Consider the following 20,508-nt stretch of genomic DNA (forward strand, 5'->3'; position numbering starts at 1 on the left):
CCAACCCTAGGAGAACTATTACAGATGTGCCATACGTGACGTCACGGTAGAGGCAAACTTTCAGTATCCCGCCTACCACCGTGTGGGCGTCTTTCGGAGGCTACATTTTCGAGCGCAGAGAGAGGCGCAGGGGACCGTTTCAGTGCGGTTTTGTGGGCGTAGCTCGCACTGAATTCTTCATAGATTTCACCTAAAGTAGTTTATATTTAAGGCCAACGGCAACATAATTTCAATTTTGGCTAAATTTGTTATAAATGAGTAGTATATAATACCACCAAAGCAATCTTGACAGAGCAGCAGGACTTGTAGTTGCGTAGTTTTCCTGTTAACCACCTTTAAGAGAAGGTCTAGCTCGGCGGCTTCTAAATACGTGGGAAAGGGGAAATCGTTTTTCTCGGCAACCACTGCACTGAATTTGATGAGATTCTTCAACTAGGGCTTTTACGCGATCCAAAATGTGGTTGAAGTATGTCTTTAAGAGGCACATTGCGCAGAGGTCTATCAATAACGGAATTAGGTTTCGAGCCATGCCAAATGCACTGCAGGGAAGCAAAATATCCGGCGGTTTCACGGGATTGCAAAAGTTTTGCACGGCCACAGCGGTTTCAGTTGATGCAAAGCGGGGTAGTTGAATACATCTCGGGGTCGAGGGCCTTTGGCCTGCGGGGTAGATTGATTGGGTGGTGAATGGTGATGGTGGTGAAGAATCGACGGTTGTGAGAAGCTCTTCCACTTAGCTTGGGCGATATAGCCTCAGCGATGAAATTCGTGGGCGTCCGTAACTCGCAAGTGCATGGCCGTGGACCTGTCAGTGTTCGTTTAGTTTAGAGGCCGCTTCACTCGGCTGTTTCTCTTCATAACCGCGGCGGGTTCACGCGCGTGCGCGCACTTCCGATCTCAGCGGATGAACCATGGACCACCGAGCTCGTGGTTCTTTATCGGTCTTATTTTTTTCTTTATTTCACTTACTTGCAGCAATCCTACACATCGTCCTGGCCCAAGACACTGTGGTTCGCTGTGGACCAGGCAGGCGTGCACTTGCTTGAGCTGCGCACCAGGGTGAGAACGACATCTTCGCGATGGTTCATTGTTGTTAACAGCATCTGTCTGCATCTACTGTTTGTATAAGTAATCCTGTTCAATTTAGAGATGCTTTAGTTAACTACGGCTAAACCACGAAACTTGCGGTTATTATATCATGTGACTCTTTTGTTGTATAAATACGATATTTGCAAGTTAACTGTGTATGTTTTGATCTATCATTCCTAACTTGTGTATTGAAAAGTGCATGATTGGATTTCTATGTTGAACTACCACTATTTCTTTCTTTATTATGATGTGTAAATTAATAAGCTAGCATAATTTTTCATTGTTACTTATACTGTGCCTTTTCTGTATAATCTCATATTAACCTCCTTTATGTAGCACCTCCCCTACTGTAAATAAATAAACTCGATAACGTTTCTCAAACGAACACTGAAAAGCAGTACTGCATTTATGTAAACTTATTTATTTATTTATTTATTCATTCATTCATTCATTCATTCATTCATGATAGCTCAAATGTCCCGAGAATCGGGACATCACATGAGGAGTGGGCCGCAAAGAAAAAAAATGGCGGGGCAGGGTGGGGTTGGCGTGACTTTGTTTCAAAACGAAAAATGTCGGTGACGAGGGCTATGTTAGAAGGAACGTTATTCCAATCTCGGGCTGTGCGCAAAGAGAGAGAGAGAGATAGAGAGAGAATGTTGATATGTAGTGGAATGCGCTTGTGCGGGATACACATCAGTGGGATGTGGGAAAAAAGTGCACTGAATTGATGGCTTGGTTACCTGGGAGCAGCGAACGAGAAAAAAAAAGAGCACTTTCTTAAAGTACTGTTTCGAAACCCTAGTTTTGTTCATTTTATGTGGAAATTTATAAATTACGCCTGCAAAGTGAAGGCCGAGCAGTTTTACATCTTGAGATTCGCATCCAAAACCTCGGCACCTGTACGTCACTGTGACGTCACTGATTTCGAGGTATTTTCTTCTCGTATTTGGGCCGTTTTGTTGTTTTGGCTCCAGTTTGAGTTCTCGGAACGTTCTAGGTCGAGTCCTTGGTTCCTTTAGAATGCAGTGTAACCGCTAAAGAGAGTGCTTGGAAAGAGAGTGCTGTCAAAAGCCGTATGACGTCACAACAAGCTGGTTCGAGAACTTCAGCACGACGTCGCCACCTGTCTTTCGTATTTTTTATATTTTCTGATTTGCCAAGGCTATGGACGTTTTGATATTGCGCAAGCGCAGTTTGCTAATACAGCTTGACTTAATATTCATCTTTAGTGTCCATGTCATCTGTATAAGCACTATGCGAGCAGTGTTAAAATAATGATAAACATTTCAGCATGTATGTGATACTTTATCGTGTAAGTATCCGAGAGACTTCGAAGAGTTTTAAGTCTACGCAAGACACTCTTTCCGCGTCCTGTTCTAAGGTCACGACTTTCTTTTGTCTTTCAGAATGTATTGTGTGCCTGTGAATACGAGAGCATCATAAACTACAGCCCATCCCTGAACAGTCTCATGATTGTCACTGGAGGTGGCAAGAAGGGTGCCAAGTACATATTCACTACCAATCAGGTATGCGCCCTGTCAAACTTCCCTTGTGACACTGTCACACGTCGTGTGTGCATCATGAATGTCTTGATTCTCGGCTTATAAATTTGAGAGAAGGCCAAATCTATAACGGAGGTATGTGAAATGCGGAAATTCTGTCATTACGACAGCTGCACTGGATTGATTCCAATGAAGTTTGTTGCATTTGAGAGAAAGCAAAATTGGATACTCATTGTAGGAAGTTGAATAATGCCTCAAACTATTTTACAAATACTGCCTGAAAATCAACAAATTTCAATGAACTCGAAGAAGCTTACACTTTCGTCATTCCGCCAATAACAGGTATCCCAATACTGTTACGTGCGTGCCTTACATTGTCTAAGGCGTATGAAGTGACGCCAGGACGGCGGAAAGTAAAAGAGGCGGAGTTCTAGGCCACGGCCTATACTCTTACAATGGCTGCCCAGTAACTCCGGAAAGCGTGTGGGCCAATGGCCCACTGCCACAGTGCCATGCATTTGATCTCTCTTGTTGCGAGAGCGTAGACAACCGTCGCCGTGCACTGGCTGCGCCCCTTTGGTGCCGTCATAAAGTTTCCTACAGTTTTCACTAGGGGGATATCTGGCGCTAGTGTCTACGAGACGGTTTTAGCCAGCGTGGGAATGTTGTGTAATACACGGATTTTGCCTAAACTTCATCCTTGTGGTTTCAAACGGCTCTGCGACTTGGGAAATTAGCATTTTCAGAATATCATCGCATTATATATACGGCAGTTCGCTTTTGGGTGAACTGCGCGAGGGCGGGACAAGAAAGGAAACAAACACGATCGCCATAATTCGCACTCATTGCGAATGCATTCATACGCATAGAAAGAGAAAAACACATGGTTGCTTGGAAATTTAGAAGGCTAAAGCGCATTAAATAACGAAACAAGAACATCTGAATCCACAAACAGAAATATTAGACAAATCCATCTATTATTCCCGTCATTCCCATAATAACTGAGTGATCACAGCCCCACAGCTCCCTCCGGTGATTTTAATAGCAAACTCTATGCTGTTAGGCTATACCTATCGGTGGTAAGGGGTGCTATTCCGGACATTGTCGAATTCCGCCAGATTGGTAAGTTCTGTAACGGTGGCATCTTGAGCCAATCAGAGATGCCGTAGCAGCCTTCTGGGCCAATCAGAACTGACAGATCGGTGAATTCGACAACGTCCAGAATCGCACCCAAGGTTTTGTCGTTATACCCTACCCCAAATGAGCTTATTCTCGCCCCGCATGAGTGGCGCCCTCAGAGACTACAGCGGTGTGTGTTTGATGCGGCAGGCACATCAGTGCTATACAGGAGTACATGGTCCCCCCTCCCCCCTAATACATCAACATGTCTTGGACTCGCGTGTAATCGACTTTCACTTTGCAGGCGTTGCAGATCGCCGGCCTCATCAAAGACTACACGAACGTGCTCCAGATGAAGCGAAAGCCCACGGAGAGAATGTGGCACACGCCGCATATCAGCGCCGATGCGAGCGCCGCCACCCAGGAAGGGCCGGGCGCTACCAGCCAGCAGGACGCGACTCCGCAGGGGTCGGAGCCGCCACCACCGCCGCCGCCGCCGCCGCCCGTGGCTACCCGGCCAGTCAGCATCCTCTACAAACCGCCTCCGCCATTGCTAGTCGGCGAGGATTTTGTCTAAGCAATTTCAGAGGCACAAGCAAGCAGTTCGGCGTATATACATATATATGTACTATTCCGCGCAAAACTGCTCAGTTTCCAACGAATTCAGTTGGCTACGATTCCAAAGAGCGGGCGAGACGCCGATTTCGATGTCGTTGCGGTGCTGTGTAAAGAAAAAAACCCGGTCAGTCGCCGACTTCGGGTCGTTGGAGGGGGGCTCCGATTTACGGAAACACCTCAAGCACAAGCCACCGTGGCTGGCTCGCAAAAATCACGAATCGAGCATACCCTGTGGGCTGACCTATGGGAGTACCTAGGACCTAGGGGGGATACGACACACCCTGCGAGATGTGTAAATAGGGGTAATCGTGGGGTTAGTCTAGGTAAGAAGCGGGGAAAAAGTGAAATAGCTTTCTGTCGCTGAGCGAAGAAGCGAAAGAAAGAAAACTCCCAGGACATAACCGCGAGGGATTCGAACTACGTACCTATCTTCTCGTCGGCGGCAACATGCCTTTCAGTGGAGCCGTAGCAGACGGAATGCGCAGCAGCTTCTGGCGTGGGAGAAAATTTGTAAGCGCGCTCCTCTGAGATCCAGCAGAGGGCTGCAGGTGTCCGCGATCTGGGAGGTCATGGCACAGTACATGATATAGACCTGTCAATGAAATCTGATATGCCATATATACCGCATGTCCAGTAATCTCGTTTAACCAACCATATGTGTTCAGTATATGCCATCTCATACGATCGTACGAGATCATTGGTTATGAGGATATGTGGCGTACAGTCATTTGTCACTACTTTTCTTGCTCTGGCGGCGCTGCATCCTCTCGTTTCAGTTTGAGTGTGCGTCCAAATATGCCGTCGAGGGTTTGGCGCATGTCTTGACTAAAGGGAAATCGATGTTCAAATTCCACTCGATCGACTTCAATGGTTCACGTTGAGAGCTTTGGTTTGACGTGCTGCTGCTGTCCTCATGCCGAGATGTTACTGTAGAATTCTGCAGTGTTTGCGTTTGAGCCAATCAGAAAGGGCGTAGTTAGAACCCCTTATGTCCAGTCAGAGCAGGAAAGTAAAAGTCTGCTAACTGGTGGAATTCGAGTCTTCTGACTACTACTTTTGGTGACGTCATAGGACAGTAGCGCACGCACATACTTCGATGTTTGACTGTTTTCTGCTTACGTCATGGCCTAGAAACTTGTGGCAGTGATGAAATACTAATACGATGAATGTCTTGCTCATAAATTTCTTCGAGAAGAGTCGTATAACGACACTGTGTACACTGGCAAGTAAATGTTTGGAGACTACAGAATCGGTAAAACATTTTTTTCCAAGTATTACTCTGCAACCTGAAACTCCTGAAAGACATTACATAGCTCTAATACGGATATTTAGGCTGTACCAGTTGATTTTAGTAGATGTAGCCAGGCTACGAAGCAAAAATATTCTTTTCGTGGCACCGTTGGTCTGCAAACGTTTGCTTGCGAGTGCACATGTTAGTTGCAAACAACTTTCGTTTTAAACACATCAGAAGATGACATCGGAGCTACTACTACTAGCCACGTTTTGGCACTGCACGTAAGGTAACTGTAGCACTTACGTTAGGCTTAAGTTTCGAGTGACAACTGTTTTATCTCAAGTGAGTCGAGCCCCGAACAGATACATTACACGTCCCGTACAGCGCTTGCGCAGTACAGTAATCGGTCGATCATCCTAGCACTGACATCCAGTTAGATGTAAGTGCTGGTCCACCCCCACCGTTGCCACCAGTTATGAGGCGTTGGTTGATTCCACTGCTGCCATCCAGTTGTAAAGGGTCTCGACGACCATCCCCACAGGACGTATGCGGAGGTCACAACTTCACGATCGGAACTCCAAGATAACGAGACTATACAAATATACCTTCTGAAGAAAACGCGTGGCACTGAGTTTCTGTGATCAGAAATAAGTCAGCGTTCTTGATCATCGTGGGCGAGGGGAAGCTGCTAAGTGTATCAGCTGCACAGGTGATCAGAGGTAACGGCGATTAATTGCGAGTTAAATGCGTGCCTCTACTGCGTCTCCAAAAGAAACACCGCTGAAGTCGAGCACCGGAAAGTTACCCTTGTATACGCAGTCATTCGAATATCAACGAGCATTTTACTAAAGGTACCGTAGGCGCACGCCACGCCAGCATGACGTTTCAAATGGTCGACCTTATAGAAGGCGCAGAAAACTTTCACTGCCCTACTAAATGAACTTCCACACGTGAAAAAAAAATTTACTCTGTTGCACAGCATCGTCTAAGATATTTTACAGTTTAGCTCGTGTTGAGGTGATGTTATATTGTTTGTGGCTCACGCGTTATAAAGGCTTTGCTTCTGCGCTTTGCCACTAGGAGCGTGTCAACTCTCAAGTCAGTAGAATTTAGTGGGGCCAGAATTCCGTATCGCATACTTCCAAATGAAAGGGGAATTGAATTATTTTTAAATCTTGTAAGACAATATCAACTAAAAATACTCCAGATGAAAAGACTCGACCATCCGATCTTCCTCAAGCTACACACACAACATCGCCGAATAATTTTGTGTCACAAGAACGAAAAGTTGTCCTTCTAAAGTTTCTCTTTCACGCTGTGGTTTCCATAGCAACAGCTCAGTAGAGGAACGTTTCTAGTTCTAGTTTCGTTCTTTTTTTCAGATATGCCCCGTCCGGCAAAATTATTTTTCATCTCAAGCCTTTTCATACTCTTCCTTTCTTGTGCGTCCTTGGGTAAACGTAGTTCACAACAACGCAAAACTCGAAGTCTCACTGTTTAGAGGTACCTTTCGTTTTTCAGACACTAATTCCGCAGCCGTATTTAGCCTCGAATAATTGTTTCTTATTTCAACTAGCACGTGACTGCCACTGCAAATTTTATGCTCAAGAAGCATCCTTGTAGAAGTCTGGAATGCATATACATATAGGTTTTGAAATATAGGGACGGTGCCCGAACGGAGAAAGGCCATACGGCTTACTTTCTCGTTGCACTAACCTTAAAGTATTTCCTACGTTCCTGGGACGAAAGTGCTCTTCGGCAATGAAATTTGTGAGCGCAGTACTCTTGGTGGCTCAACTTTCTCGGCAAGTGCTTCTCAACCAAGAGTGCGTCGAAATGTAAATAGTGCGCTGATTGCGAGTAATACCTTTTTTTTACTTTTATGAATGATAAAAATGGCAACGTGCCCTGCGGTTAGAGCCTTTCGCCAAAAGGCATGTTCAGCCTGGTTCAATATGACAGAGAACACGTTACGTACGTAACAAAAAGAGAAGGCAAAAAAAACTTTATTTAGCAGTTGGTTGCTGAATGCAATCGCGTATTGCTTAATTGTCGTCTGTGGGGTGAGTCGCAAATATGGCTACAAGTTATGGCTAATGCTGCTTTTATTAGTTTTTATTCATAGCGTTGTAAAAGTTGGCGCCCGGAGCTTGGAGTTGCTGCGTACATTAAGTACGCCACTGGTCTCTGTGTCAAGATTTCAATGTGTCTCTGAGTAGAAAATTATCAGATTGCTGCTGACGTGTAGAGTAGTTGACGTGCTAAAACGACCAGAAAGCTGTCAGGTCCACAGAATGCAATTTTCGGATAACATTACTTTCTTCAGCCATACCACTCAAAGACAGATTCATGCCATATACCCGTGACCACGTCTTCATGGTGTAATGAACAAAGTTCTTGCGTAGTGATGGTCGTAAGAGCCATTAAACAGTGCACAATTTTCAACAGTCGAGAGAAGGTCTAGTTGAAATCGCCATTTTTTATATTCGGGATTGAATAGATGGGCTTTGTTTTCGGTAGGTGCAATACTCGGTGCAATGTTACGTGTCAAACATGTAGCTATACTGCTGACTCACCCCGCAGGTGTAGCCGGAATTTGCGCGAGTATTTCTCCGCCGGAATGCCAGTTGTTCCCTGCCACATTGAACCCAACCGTAGCCGAGACTTGCATGCAGGGTTGCTCGAACAAACTAGCCAGCACGTAGATAATTTCTTGGTCTAATTTCATGCAACGTTGGTCTTTGTGAAAGCAAACTGAACTGAGCAGCGCGGTTGTTGACCTCACCGTCTGGTATAATACGTTCGATCATTCGCCTGCAGGAATGTTTGTTCTTTCCGAGCAAGATTCAAAGTTGCGACATTTCTTGAGGCTGTCCGGTGGTGCCAGTGCGTTCAAGCAATCGCACCCAATTCTTGTACACGGCGTATTCAATCTTTAGCGGTGTCTTGCTGGCTTGAAATAATAAACGATGAGATAGAAGTGGGCGAATTAGATTTTCATATCCGCACAGTACTTAGCACACGGCAGTGACTCACAAAGCGCAAACAGTGACGGCTCTCTCGAGAGAGCAGCTTATAAAAGTGTTCAACGTGCACATTCAGTAGAGTTTCTAAATGTCCGAATCAGTAGGATAATCTATGGAACGCCGTCGAACGTAAGCGTACAGCTACGTGAGTTGTGGTTTCATTTTCTATGCGACGCCATTGCAGTACCGGCTAGTAGGAGTGAGGAACAGCGTCGTGCAGGCCGGTTCTTGGACACGCGATGCGCTGGTTTCGTTAGAAGTCCCAGGGCGTTTCTCCAGCTGTAACACTCTAGCTTCATGTTCAGATTTGTGACTTTGGGCGGAGTCGTAGTGAAGCTCGCGAATTATTTCGCAGTTTACGGTTGTGCAAGCGCGGGCGAGGGGAGGGGAGATTACATTTCATTTTGTAGGGCAGTCGTCTTACGGTGTTCCGGTAGATTGTTTTCTGCACAAAGTATACTCGTCTTCTTGTGAGTAGCCCTTAGCCATATATAGTTTAGTTGTGTAGTCTTATGCATGCGGTAGGTTTGATGCATTTTTTCATGACGGACTTCGCGGTGTCACATCGTCGTAGCATAATTTCATTACGCGTCATCTTACAATTACTCAAGGACGGCGGAGATTGAAACCTTCGAATCAATAACTGTGCCAAAAAAACGAAATCTCTCATCGACGTTGCGCCAAATTACGGGACACGCGAACTTGAAAAAGTGGAAACGGGAACATAACTCGAAAACTGCACACACGTATGGACACATGAGCAGAATCGCGTAGATAAGGCGTCCGTTTATATCGTACAGGTCTTCATTTGCTCGGCATCGCACCAGTCTCCAGCAAGGCTAAGCGTGATGTGTCTAGTTCAACCTTAGGGCTGAGCGTACAGCACTGGCAAGCACCACAACTATAACCTGCTGCAATTCCTCTTGGTTCAGCTTTGTGCAACTAAGTGGCGCACCTTGTATGACTGTATATACTTATGTCCGTTATTTTCCCGGTGTCCACGTGGTTACGAACAGCTTGATGTAACCAGGCACGTTGGTACGCAGTATTTTCGATCATTCTGTCATAAGCAGTTATACCCCACACTGCAGCTAACCTGGATAGTTACGGTCACTTTTCTCTTTTTGGGTGCCGATGTGAGAACTCGTCGCACAAGAAGTTCCAACAGCCTTGCTCTGTACCTTTTATCTCCTCAAGTCAGCCTTACAACGCTTTACGCTTAGCTATTGAAAGTGACGATGGAAAACATTTTCAAAATAATTGTTTACCCTTTTTTGTCATTTCGTTTCTCCAAGTCTAGTGTAGATATTTAAGGGCGTTTAAATACAATGTACTTAAATATGTTATATTTTAGTTGACTATCAATTCACAAGATTTAGGATGCGTTTGTCTCTTTCTTACGTTCGTTAAATGGACATTGGGTTCATACCGATAACGTAGAACTCACCGAATGATGTCCGGTGATGAATTTTACGTAGAACCATTTGAGATGTCTCACAGCATATGGAAGGTCATACGATTCGCCTTATACTCACGCGTGCGTAAGATACAGATAAACTGCCGTATAAATTCTACAGACCTCACGCTGCCATGTTGTATATCTTCAATTATTGTTTGCAAATTTGAAATAGTATGAGAAGTATCGTTCAAATCCAAAAAGCTTTGCTTTTTGGCATCTGTCCTAAAAGCGACAAACCCTGCTACTCAGTGAATATGAAGTGGGTCAGCAGTGTTCGTGTAGGTCTTTGTGCAACAATTTGTCAAACATCCCTGAAACTGAAATACTCGGAACGAAAAATCCTTAAGTGCATGTCATTTCTCGATATTAAGATTATTCATCTGCATCTCTGTGAGCATTATCGTTATTTTAGTGCAGCGATCAACCTTGCAAGGCAGACTTCTTTTTCTGTCTTCGCCACGGTATATACTCGTAGCTTGCACGTCAGTCTTTCCGACGCTGGGGAGATCAGCTTTTAGCAGACCGAAGCCATTAACGAATGATTTATTGCTCAAGTCTTACAGGAGGTGCTGCGCGAATAACAACCTGTGTAGTATCCATCTTTTTTCCCTTCCGAGCATATCAACACGACATTTACTCACAAAGAAATTATAAAAAAAACGACATATGCCAAGTATTTATCCGCGATGTTTGATGTTTGAACCGTAACAGGATTATATACATTCCAGTGCCACAGCTTCTGTGTCAAAAGGTTGTGAGACTGAACTCTTTTTGTCTTCGGTTTTAATATAAATGCACTTATTCTAGCTTTGTCATTAGATGGCCCGAAGGAAAAACTCCCCAAGAAATTTAGACGGCGTTTTATTCTTCTTGGTTTTGATGGAACAGATGTGATATTTCTTGCCGCCATTCGATTGAAATTCAGTTACCCCGTACGCCCATTTCCTGCATGACACAACCAAGAAACTGCTTCTAGGAAAGTTTAACTATAGAAGCGAATGCGTACATAAAGGCTTCCAGGTGGAATGTGCAGTATATACTCGCAGATATAACTTTACACTAACAGCGCCGTTTTATTTGTACGAAGCTCTACGTCTGGGTGTTTCGTTATAGCCGACAGATTCGTCGTACGAGTAAATCTCTTCCGTTGCAGAGTGCCGGAATTTATTTTCGTGATAGATGTATCCACGAGAGTTGCTTCACTCCTGTACCATGCTCGATCCAACGTCCACCCTCTCCAGTTACCCCGCGGAATTTTAGAATATTCGTGTAGCATCGCGAGTGTATTGTTATCTCGAGTGTTTTTTTTTCTTCAAATCCGCAGTATTTTCTTATCAGGACTGTTGTGAGTGAGTCGCTTCGGCAAAGAAAGCTAGCGCGTAGCTCCCACACGAAGCACCTGTGTGACGTCACTGTCACCTGACACTTATCGCGCTACCTGTCGTCGTATATCGTTGTGTGCACTATCGGAACCGTGCGCTAGATAAAAAGAATGATAAGAAAATGCTTTCAGTGTGTATGCGTGTTTTGTATGCCTCTCTCAGGCCTTCGAAATGTATTTCTTATCAGAGTTAATTATTGATTAGCGTCCTATGTATGTGGCGTAAGCTGCCGAGGAGTCCACGGAGTGTCACAACCAGGGGGATCGCAGAAATACATTTTGAAGTGTTTTAATTGTGAGGTTATAGAGTCGTGCTCGATGAATTGAAACTACTCGTTTGTACTGAAGCTTCCATAGACACGAAATTTTTCATTGACTAAATTGTTTCATTGAAACAGGAGCCACATTGGCAACATTTTTCATTTCAAAAGAAGTACTGAACATACCTCACAGAATGTCAAGATGCTTCTTCTTGATGTATTTTCAATATATTCCTATCTGCGCGACTTGTGTGGTAGCCCCGTGAATTAATATTTCGCTAAAACAGACGTTACATTGGCCACTTTTTTTTCCTGTAAAGTAAAAGAAATATTGAGACTATATTGGGCCCAGCAATACAGCCTTTTCCTGAGTGTTTTTCTGTGTATTCTTATGGTTGTTTAATTTTGCTATTGTTTATTCCGCTATATTTGCAAATTCATTAGGCCGTGCTTGCACATAGCTACAAGTTGCCTTTTTATTCTTTTTTGTATATGGTTGGCGGGCCTTAATCAGACGTTAATTCAAACCTTTTGTCCGGCTTCTTTGGTTTCTGATGCATGGCGAACCAGTATACAATTAATTAAATGTATATGACCCAGTATATCCTTGTTTAGCGGCTTTGTTGATTAATGACTATACTGGGGCTTCTTTTTAAATCAAATTACATTGTTTTCTTATTTACCCACTTTTTAAATTATTTATTTGAGGATTGTCAACTACGGTAATTAGGAGAATATTATTTCAGTGGTAGGACGTCAACGCACCACTGGTTTAAGTATCGAGTTTTATGTTTTTTTCATTCGTCTTACGTTCTACGCGTGCTTCCTTTGACGTCATCTGGTGCTTGGTTAAAAACGTGAAGTTAATGCGCCCTACAATTACAAACACTTCGATTACCCTGTGCTGCTTGGGTTCTGTGACTGCTGCTGGCCTCTTTGGCAGCTAACTACCCCTACTAACCCGTAATTTGCCATAACTATTACTGTGCGCAGTGTAGTATCTCAGTTACATTAACTTCCAGTTTCGGTGGTAACGACGCCTGCTGTACCAGTCTCTTTAAAAAAAATGGGATCTAGGGGAAACACAGGTAAAAATCCTGTGTTAGTTGTTGTACATATATTTATTCTATCCTCTTTCACTGAGCACACGAGCAAAAAAAAAAAAAACATTCGTCGTGCGGTGTTTGTGAGTTGGGAAAACCGGGTCTAGAACAGCACGAATGCTCGACTACGTCTCTGCAAATCAGCTCTGGTTTGCTGTCACAGAAAAGTTCGGTGTCACAGATAAGCTCCGTGTCGTGTTTTGCAAACGACGGAATACTAACGCTTTTTATTGTAAAAAAAAAAAAGAAAGCACCACTTTCGTCAAAGTGCGACGGGGGGAAGGGTACGGGGAAGTGTCGAGAGTTGAACTGGTGTCGGATGCTGCAGTATATATTTGACAAAAGCATGCTCACTTTGTCTGGTGAAAGAAACAAAATGTGTTCACGACTTTTTACGAAGAGCTTTGACATGGTTGTTGATGTTTTCTTTCTTATTCTTCTGTACATAACTACTAGTATTGAAACGACGACGGTACACAACAATATAATGATACACCTAAACTTCGATATCATATTTATTGTCGCGTTGTCTATCGAGACCCCGCTCCCGACGTAGATGAAGTTGAATGTATTCGAAACGGCCACAGATGCACTGATACTCACGTGTAGGCATTTCTTTTTTTCGTGCAACACAAACTTTAGCGCTTTAGCAGCTGTCAGCAGGGTTTTATGCGCAGTTCTTAAAAAACTAAAAATTTACGCGGTATTTGTGCTTAGGTGCGATATGTATTTGATTTTGTTCGTAACACTGCAATACTTTAGCGCCGTCGCATTGAATTAAACCTGAACGGAACATGCGGCCGCCATATCTGAAGCGTGATTGGCTGCGCGTTCTCAAAGAAACCTGCAGGGTTATTGCTTAGTTGCGTGTACCTAAAATTGAAACAGTGACGAAATGGAACGGAAGGTAAAAAGGGACGACACACCGTACAGATGTCCGAGACGTTGCACAGTACAGACGACAAGCAGTGCAGACGACACATGTTGCAGACGTCGTAATCTGGACAACACACAGGGCTGTTTGTCGTCTGCTTCTTCTTTCCCTCCTGTTTCTCCGCTGTTGAAACCAACGCGAAACGATTGCCACCGAGATTATGCGCGATGCGGCATGTTACATCACCTGACAGCGCGAGCGCTTAGAGTAGTTTCGTGTGGGAGGCTGCTTGAAGACTATTTTTTGAGAGCGCCATCTTGGAAACCCAAATTATCTGCATTTTGCCTCGAGACCAGACATGGCGGCGCTGCTGTCGAGTTTGGAGTGTTCCGTTCCTCACGCTCCGATCTTCAATTTGTGGCTCGAAAATGCACGAGACGTTTTGCTCGTTGACCAAAGAAAAACTTGACTGCGCATAACAAACCTGACGACGGACGCTAGAGTCACGCCACCGGTATATTTCTTCAACGGTGTTAGAAGGGTTGCACCTAAGCGACAACAGCTCAAACTGCGTCGTTCCGCTCTGGATGTGCAAAATGTTCGTGACGCACTGTGCTTGCTATGGCATCGTCACCAAACCGTTGTTTACTGTTTACTGTGTGTTTTATCACTGTGCGCGCAATGACAAATGCGGTAGGGGGCGCTTATGTCGAACGCTTGTGCGAGGCCAGGTCACGCTTCGTTGGTGGCTGTACGTACTAGCAGCATAAATTCAAACGTGAATGATTCCGAAACTACTATTAATGCGGTGTTCCGTTTCCACTTTCACCTGCATTTGTAACAGTCGCTTAATTCTGGCACTTAAACGTACAAGAGTTGGAACTACTTTATGCTTAGGAAAAGACTACAGAGCGATTACACCTAACATGCGTTCTGATCAGTTATTCTCAGTTGGCGTTTCAATTTATGCCTATGGTACGTGGATACTAACAAGCTGCGTTCTTCGGGACCGGTTTGAACGAGTGAAGCCTCTCCCGGAAGACTTTATGCAATCTTGCTCAGTGTGCGGCTGTGGGTATACTTGCAGTTGGCTTTGTTTGTAGGAGGAGTGTTTATCATCCAATGAAAAGCTGTTGGCCAACGATCTTATTATGCAGGTTTATCCTTTGTTCGATTGTCCTTGTGTCTCTTACGCCAGTTTTACGTACAGTCGGCGTCAGAATTTTGCGGGCGCAAGATCAGAGAAAACGAATTCCAGTGCAGTTTGGGACCGTACAACACCATGGTGTTGGCATATACTAGTACAGGCTCGAGGTCTGAATAACAGGTCACATGCCCAGGCTGCTGAAATATCCAGCTTTTTTTGCTCTCGGATCACGTGATCCGTATACTTTTGACGCCGGTTGTAAATTCGCAACTATACCTTAAGTTATTGCGCCATAGATACTTAATCTATTTTTAACAAGTCGCTGTTTATTATGATTTCGAATTTTTTTTTTTGTCTTTTCAATCTTTTTTAGACTTTCGTGCGTAGTAGTGTCTCTTTATTATTATTTCGTTGTATTATGTTTGTGGCTTGTTCACAGAGGAAAAAAAGTGTCGCCGAAGCTCATTGATAGACGGTCACGTGTAGCATGTGGGAAGGTTTTGGCATTGCATTGCTAATCGCTCAGATTTTCTTGTTTGTTTTTCTTTTGCGATGTTGTACTGTAGGCATACCGCGCATTGTGGTGTCCCTAGTGTTCTAGAACTGTCACGTAGTGCGCTATCTACGCTTGCTCTTATCGTGTAGGCGCAGAACAGTGCATCGAAGTGTTACGTCTGCGCATGCTTACTGCGCAGAAAAGGCGTCAAACATGATGGCCTCGTCAGTGTCCACAGCAGAGTCGCAGCGCTGTAGATCGGTCACACGTCGATCCTAACGACACTGTCGCAAAGTTCAGTAACAGGCGATAATTTTTTAGTGGGAACACACCCACTAAATATTTCTTATGCTAGATAGCGCATTTACATCACAGAAGCCGGATTGCTTCAACAGGCGGACATTACTTATTGCAGGGTGAGGTTATCTGATTGGCAAAGCTTCACTGAACAACTTTGCTATTCGTATACACTTTAGTGAAAACGTTCCATTTACGCAAAATTGATATCGAGAAGTGATGAAGTAACATCCTTTTAGCAGAAAGCATGTGCTTATCACCAATTTCGAGAAACATGTCCTAAATTTCTCTGGTTAAATGCATTGATAATCCAGATCGCACTTACCATCAGTGCATTTTCAGCAGCGACACTGAAAAGCGAAAGATCACAATGTTGCGATCTCATGCACAGCCTCTGTCGAAAGGAACGTAAGGGCACGAGTGTGTCTGATTCCCGGTCGCGTCTTCGCGTAGCACTCATGAAATTCATGGCGCTTGATAGTTTCGATGGGTGAGGAAAAAAGATGTTCTACACTTGCTTCCACAACACTCGTGAGCTTGTGGGATGCAACAGGACGCTGACCAGACGTCCCGGAATTGGCTATGGCCGTGGGTACAGTGGCTTCGTTTCGTTTGACAAGGACTGCGCATATTCCCCGTAAGTTAATTGATCGAAATAAATGGTCGAGTGAAGGCAGTAACACGAGACGCAGTCACCGTAATTCCGTGTCCACCCTGTGCGAAAACACATTTCTACGAAGACTTGTTTGCGAAATCGCAGATGCTTTCCGTGTAGTCGCGAATCGGCTCCCTATACGCTGGCTGTCAGCCTGCATCGACGTGTATGTCTGTCACGTTGCTCTGTTTTCATAGACGTCTCGCCTAGCTACCAACCGAATCCTCTCTGTCCTAATTGCCGAGGAGAGAGATTTGATAATTTCCGTACTGTTCTGCGCCTACGCGCAACTGCAGAGCGGCCGGACTCTGGGCCGTCTTGCAGAAAAACGAAACTATAGCCCCCATCTTCAAGACAGACGCGCGACGCGGAGGTGGCCTTCTCTCTACAGCCTGTTGCAAAGTGTTTGTTAACAGCCACCGGTCGTAAAGCTATGTTATGCGCATCGACGAGCGTTTCTGGGAGAACTTATTCCGTCGGGCCAGCTGGTTATAAGCATTCGTATTACTCGCATTAGAGCGAAGAAACTAAAACTCGCATAAACACCAACAGTTAAGCGCAAAACACAAGCTCTCGACTGCTAACCGTTTTATTCCAGTGAACGATAAAATGTCACTGCCGTAATTACTACACAGTGGCCACAGCCAAAGGACACATCTAATGAATTGATCCTGATATTTTTTTTCGTGCACAGAATATTTTATAACATGACATATTTTGGTGTTCGGGATGAGCTCTCTTTATGGTATCATCGCCGGGAACAGAATCAGGAAGAGGAGATTACCAGTATTAAACATCCTTGTTATCGAGCAAAACGTATGCACGCAAGATCGCGGCATGCTGCATAACTAGTACGGCAGTGATGTCTAGTGGTTCACGCATGCGCAGACGTCATTAGTTGTGGCTGGTAATTTACCTTTTCACCGCAATAAAACAGCTGGTAAGTGTTCGCTTGAGTAGTGTAATTCACCGTGTTCGTTTAAATGCTTTATCTTTAACACTCCGATGGCAGTAATTCCGGGAGGTTAATTCACTCGCTCGCGTGGAGACTGGGGCCACCTCCGGCGCAACGTTTCGCGCTTCCAGCAACAGATGGCATTTTCAACCGAGCCTCGCAAAACCCCTTAAACTTCGTAAAGTAGCGACACTCTACTCCTCCGCCTTCACTCCTCCTCGTTTCTTCTCCCTGTCACACTCTCTCCTCGACCGTGGCGCCGCCTACACTGCTCGAGCGTAGCAACGGCGCCAACATTCGCTCCTCGCCACTCCGTAGACGCTTCTCAAGCAAAATTGGCGCTGATGCACGGCGCGAGGGCCCACGGGATGCTATGAGGTCAATAGCGACGCGGCGTCGGCCAGAGCGCGCGAGGAGGAGGCGGCATTCTTTAAAGCGTGGCGCTACTTTACGAAGTATAAGGGGCTTTACAACTCGAAGAGGAGGCTATAGTGCAACCGTTTCTCTACACGGCGGCCCCGCTTTGGTTTGAATGATTGCTCACAAATAATAGGTGGTGCTGCTATACTGTCGAACTTTTTTTTGTCGCTGCTCGCTCGTACTGGTGCTGTGTAGTCGCGTTCGCTTGGCGAATGTCTGCTGCGAGCAGGACTGGCTCACTTTCGGAATGTGTGTCTGAGAGTAGTAAGGTCACACACCAAACCGGAAATACAACAAACCGGAAATGCAATGTGAAGGAGGAGAACGCGCGTTAGCATTCAGCCAACGGGTACTTACGGGGTCGAAGCTAGAACCTGGCATCCTTAATACATATACCAAATATATCTTTCCTTTTTTTTCGTCTTGAACGGTCGGCCTCGTCAAACATCTCTTCTATAACGTTCGATATGAAGGCAAGGTCAGTTTTGTTTCTTGAACGGGAAATTGTAATATTGGCGTGTCACTTATGAGGAAGCATGCTCCCCTTTATGCTGCACCGCCTTTTACACGCGCAAAAGAAAGGGGAAAAAAGGGGAGGTGACATGCGGGGCGGGCACAGTAACTGCGCATGCGCTCGAAGTTAAAGCTAGCTGGCGCACCAGGTTTGCAAACTGGGAAAATTGGGCAAAGGTGTAGACAGGGGTGGGGTGGTGGCTCGAGGACGCGTCCTGTACGTCTCGTTCCCCAATAATTTGCGCTGCTTCCTGACACTCTGAACACGCAGAGCCTGGCTTCTTGTAGACTTGTGTGCGCAAATTGCAGTAACGTCCAAGCCAACGCCAAATTCTTGGTCAACGCGAAGAAAGCAGTCTAACGCATCCTCCCATTTAGTGAAAACGAAAGGAACAGAAATCTGAATTGCCGTGCACCACACGGACGATCACAAATAATGTGTCCCTGCTGTAAGGCTAGCAGATATTTACATCGTCGCATTAAGGAACAAATATTGTGTCTCTCTGCTGTGGCGGCTGCAATGTGGTTTACGTGGCGTATCAATGCTTTTACGTCGCTGGTGTCGATCACGTGGCCGTTCGTAAGTGTGAAATTGTACAGTATATTGTGCAGTTTTCTTCTTTTTTTTCCAAGGAAGCTGCGAATGTTTCTTTCGAATTGTTTTTGTTTGTTTGTTCAGTGTCTATTTTTCTCCCAACTGAAGGAACAACAAGAAACACGCTACAAAAAAAAAGTAAGGACGAGCGCGAAACAATTGTACACTGCATGCCAAACATTGTCACATGTACTTGCGGGAACGGTGGAAGAAAAAAAAATGACTGTGTACAAGACCTGTGGTTTGGTGAACAGTTCAACCTAGTCAAGTGAAGATTTGCACCGTTATGGAAGAAAATGGTGTTTTGATAATTATATATATATAAATATATACTTAATAAACAGCTTGTGAAATTTATTTACTGGTGTACTTTTATCTGTCTCTTTCATGAAAGGAATGAGGTGTACAGTAATTATCCTAATTGGTCGTTGGTTTGCTGAGCTATGCGCACTAGAAACTTCGTACCAGCGTGTCAGTGAACCAATTATGGGCTCAAAGGTAAGTTTCCCGCCCTGAAACCAGGTATCAAACTAAGTTTATAAAAAAAAATTATACGTTGGGCTTTGTAAGGTTAAATAGTTTTCGCGGTAACTTTTTAAGATAAAATGAGCTAGCACGGTAATTATCTCAATATGTAATTATTTTGCTGAGTTATCTCCAGTGAAACTTAAGCCTAAGTTTGACATGCTGACGTCAGCTGTATGAAAGTATGAAACTCAGCTTATAAAAAATTGAGTTTGTGAGTTTAGATATCTTTTTGTGTGACTTCACTTCTCTCGAACTAGTACTTTCGGCTGATTATCGTTTGCTACTCCAATTGTATCTCGCACTCATTTCGTAACACTCAGAAAAAAAAAAGAATTCTCGAGTTTTACGTGCCAGAACCACGATCTGATCATGAGGCACGCCGTAGTGGGGGACTCCCGATTAATTTTGACCACTTGGGTTTTTTTAACGTGTACCTAAATCTAAGTACACGGGCGTTTTTTTTTTTCGCCTCCATCGAAACGCGGGCGACGTAGCTGGGAGTGAACCAGTGAAGCTCAGCATCCCGCAATAATATTCTTTCAAATAATGCTTTCGAATTTATTGCGAGACTATACGCTGAACTTTAGTGGATTACTTTGAGAAGCAGCTGATTCTGCGAGGCGCTGAAGCGTTTACAATGTTACCAGTTAAGAGGACGCCAACGAGTATTAAAACAAAGTTTCGAACCTTTCATTTCCTTTTTTGCGTAAGATGAAGTTCCTAAAGAACTAAAAAAAAAAATTCTGGCAAGACTCAGAGAGCCTCAGATGTCGTCATAGCTCTTCTACAGTCAGTTTCGGTTTCGTTTCCTGTGGGGGTGACTGTGCCTTGACGTCGTGAAGCAGTAGTTGATCACGTGTTATGGAAGCGCCTTGGCGGTTCTTTATATGTATAAGCTAACTGACAACGCTGTCACGCAGGTAAGCTCGGCAGTACGTTTGTTGATCCGAGCAGGAATGGTCGCTTTTGAGAGAGTTCAGTCTGCCCAAGTAGGCATGATCCATCCCACTCACACCAGTCCTCATGGAGAGTTATAGGACTTTACATGAGCGTAATTTGTTGCAGGAGTTTGACGGTTGTTCGGATAGATGGCGCCCCCGCGTTCCACCCGTAGGGTGCATAAATGGCCTGAAAAAGTTCGGGCAGCGAGACAGAAGAATCCTCGCCCACCCACTTTGAGCACGAGGGAACGCGTCCGTCTCCATAGGGCGCGCAAGAGATTGAGGCAGGAGCA

At 44.7% G+C, this 20,508-nt stretch overlaps 1 protein-coding gene across 1 annotated transcript in view; it reads left to right on the forward strand.

Moving 5' to 3' along the window:
* Myo81F (unconventional myosin 81F) overlaps nucleotides 1-19,103 on the forward strand; it is a 124,817-nt gene extending 105,714 nt beyond the window's left edge. The window contains exons 42-44 of the mRNA XM_050192564.3: nucleotides 976-1,059; nucleotides 2,499-2,618; nucleotides 4,018-19,103. Of these exons, the coding sequence (XP_050048521.1) occupies nucleotides 976-1,059; nucleotides 2,499-2,618; nucleotides 4,018-4,290 (477 nt within the window). The 3' untranslated portion in view covers nucleotides 4,291-19,103. The remainder of the gene's footprint in view (nucleotides 1-975; nucleotides 1,060-2,498; nucleotides 2,619-4,017) is intronic.
* Nucleotides 19,104-20,508: the final 1,405 nt, after the last annotated feature.

Source organism: Dermacentor andersoni, chromosome 10 (genome assembly GCF_023375885.2).
Source record: "Dermacentor andersoni chromosome 10, qqDerAnde1_hic_scaffold, whole genome shotgun sequence".
Lineage (NCBI taxonomy): Eukaryota > Metazoa > Arthropoda > Arachnida > Ixodida > Ixodidae > Dermacentor > Dermacentor andersoni.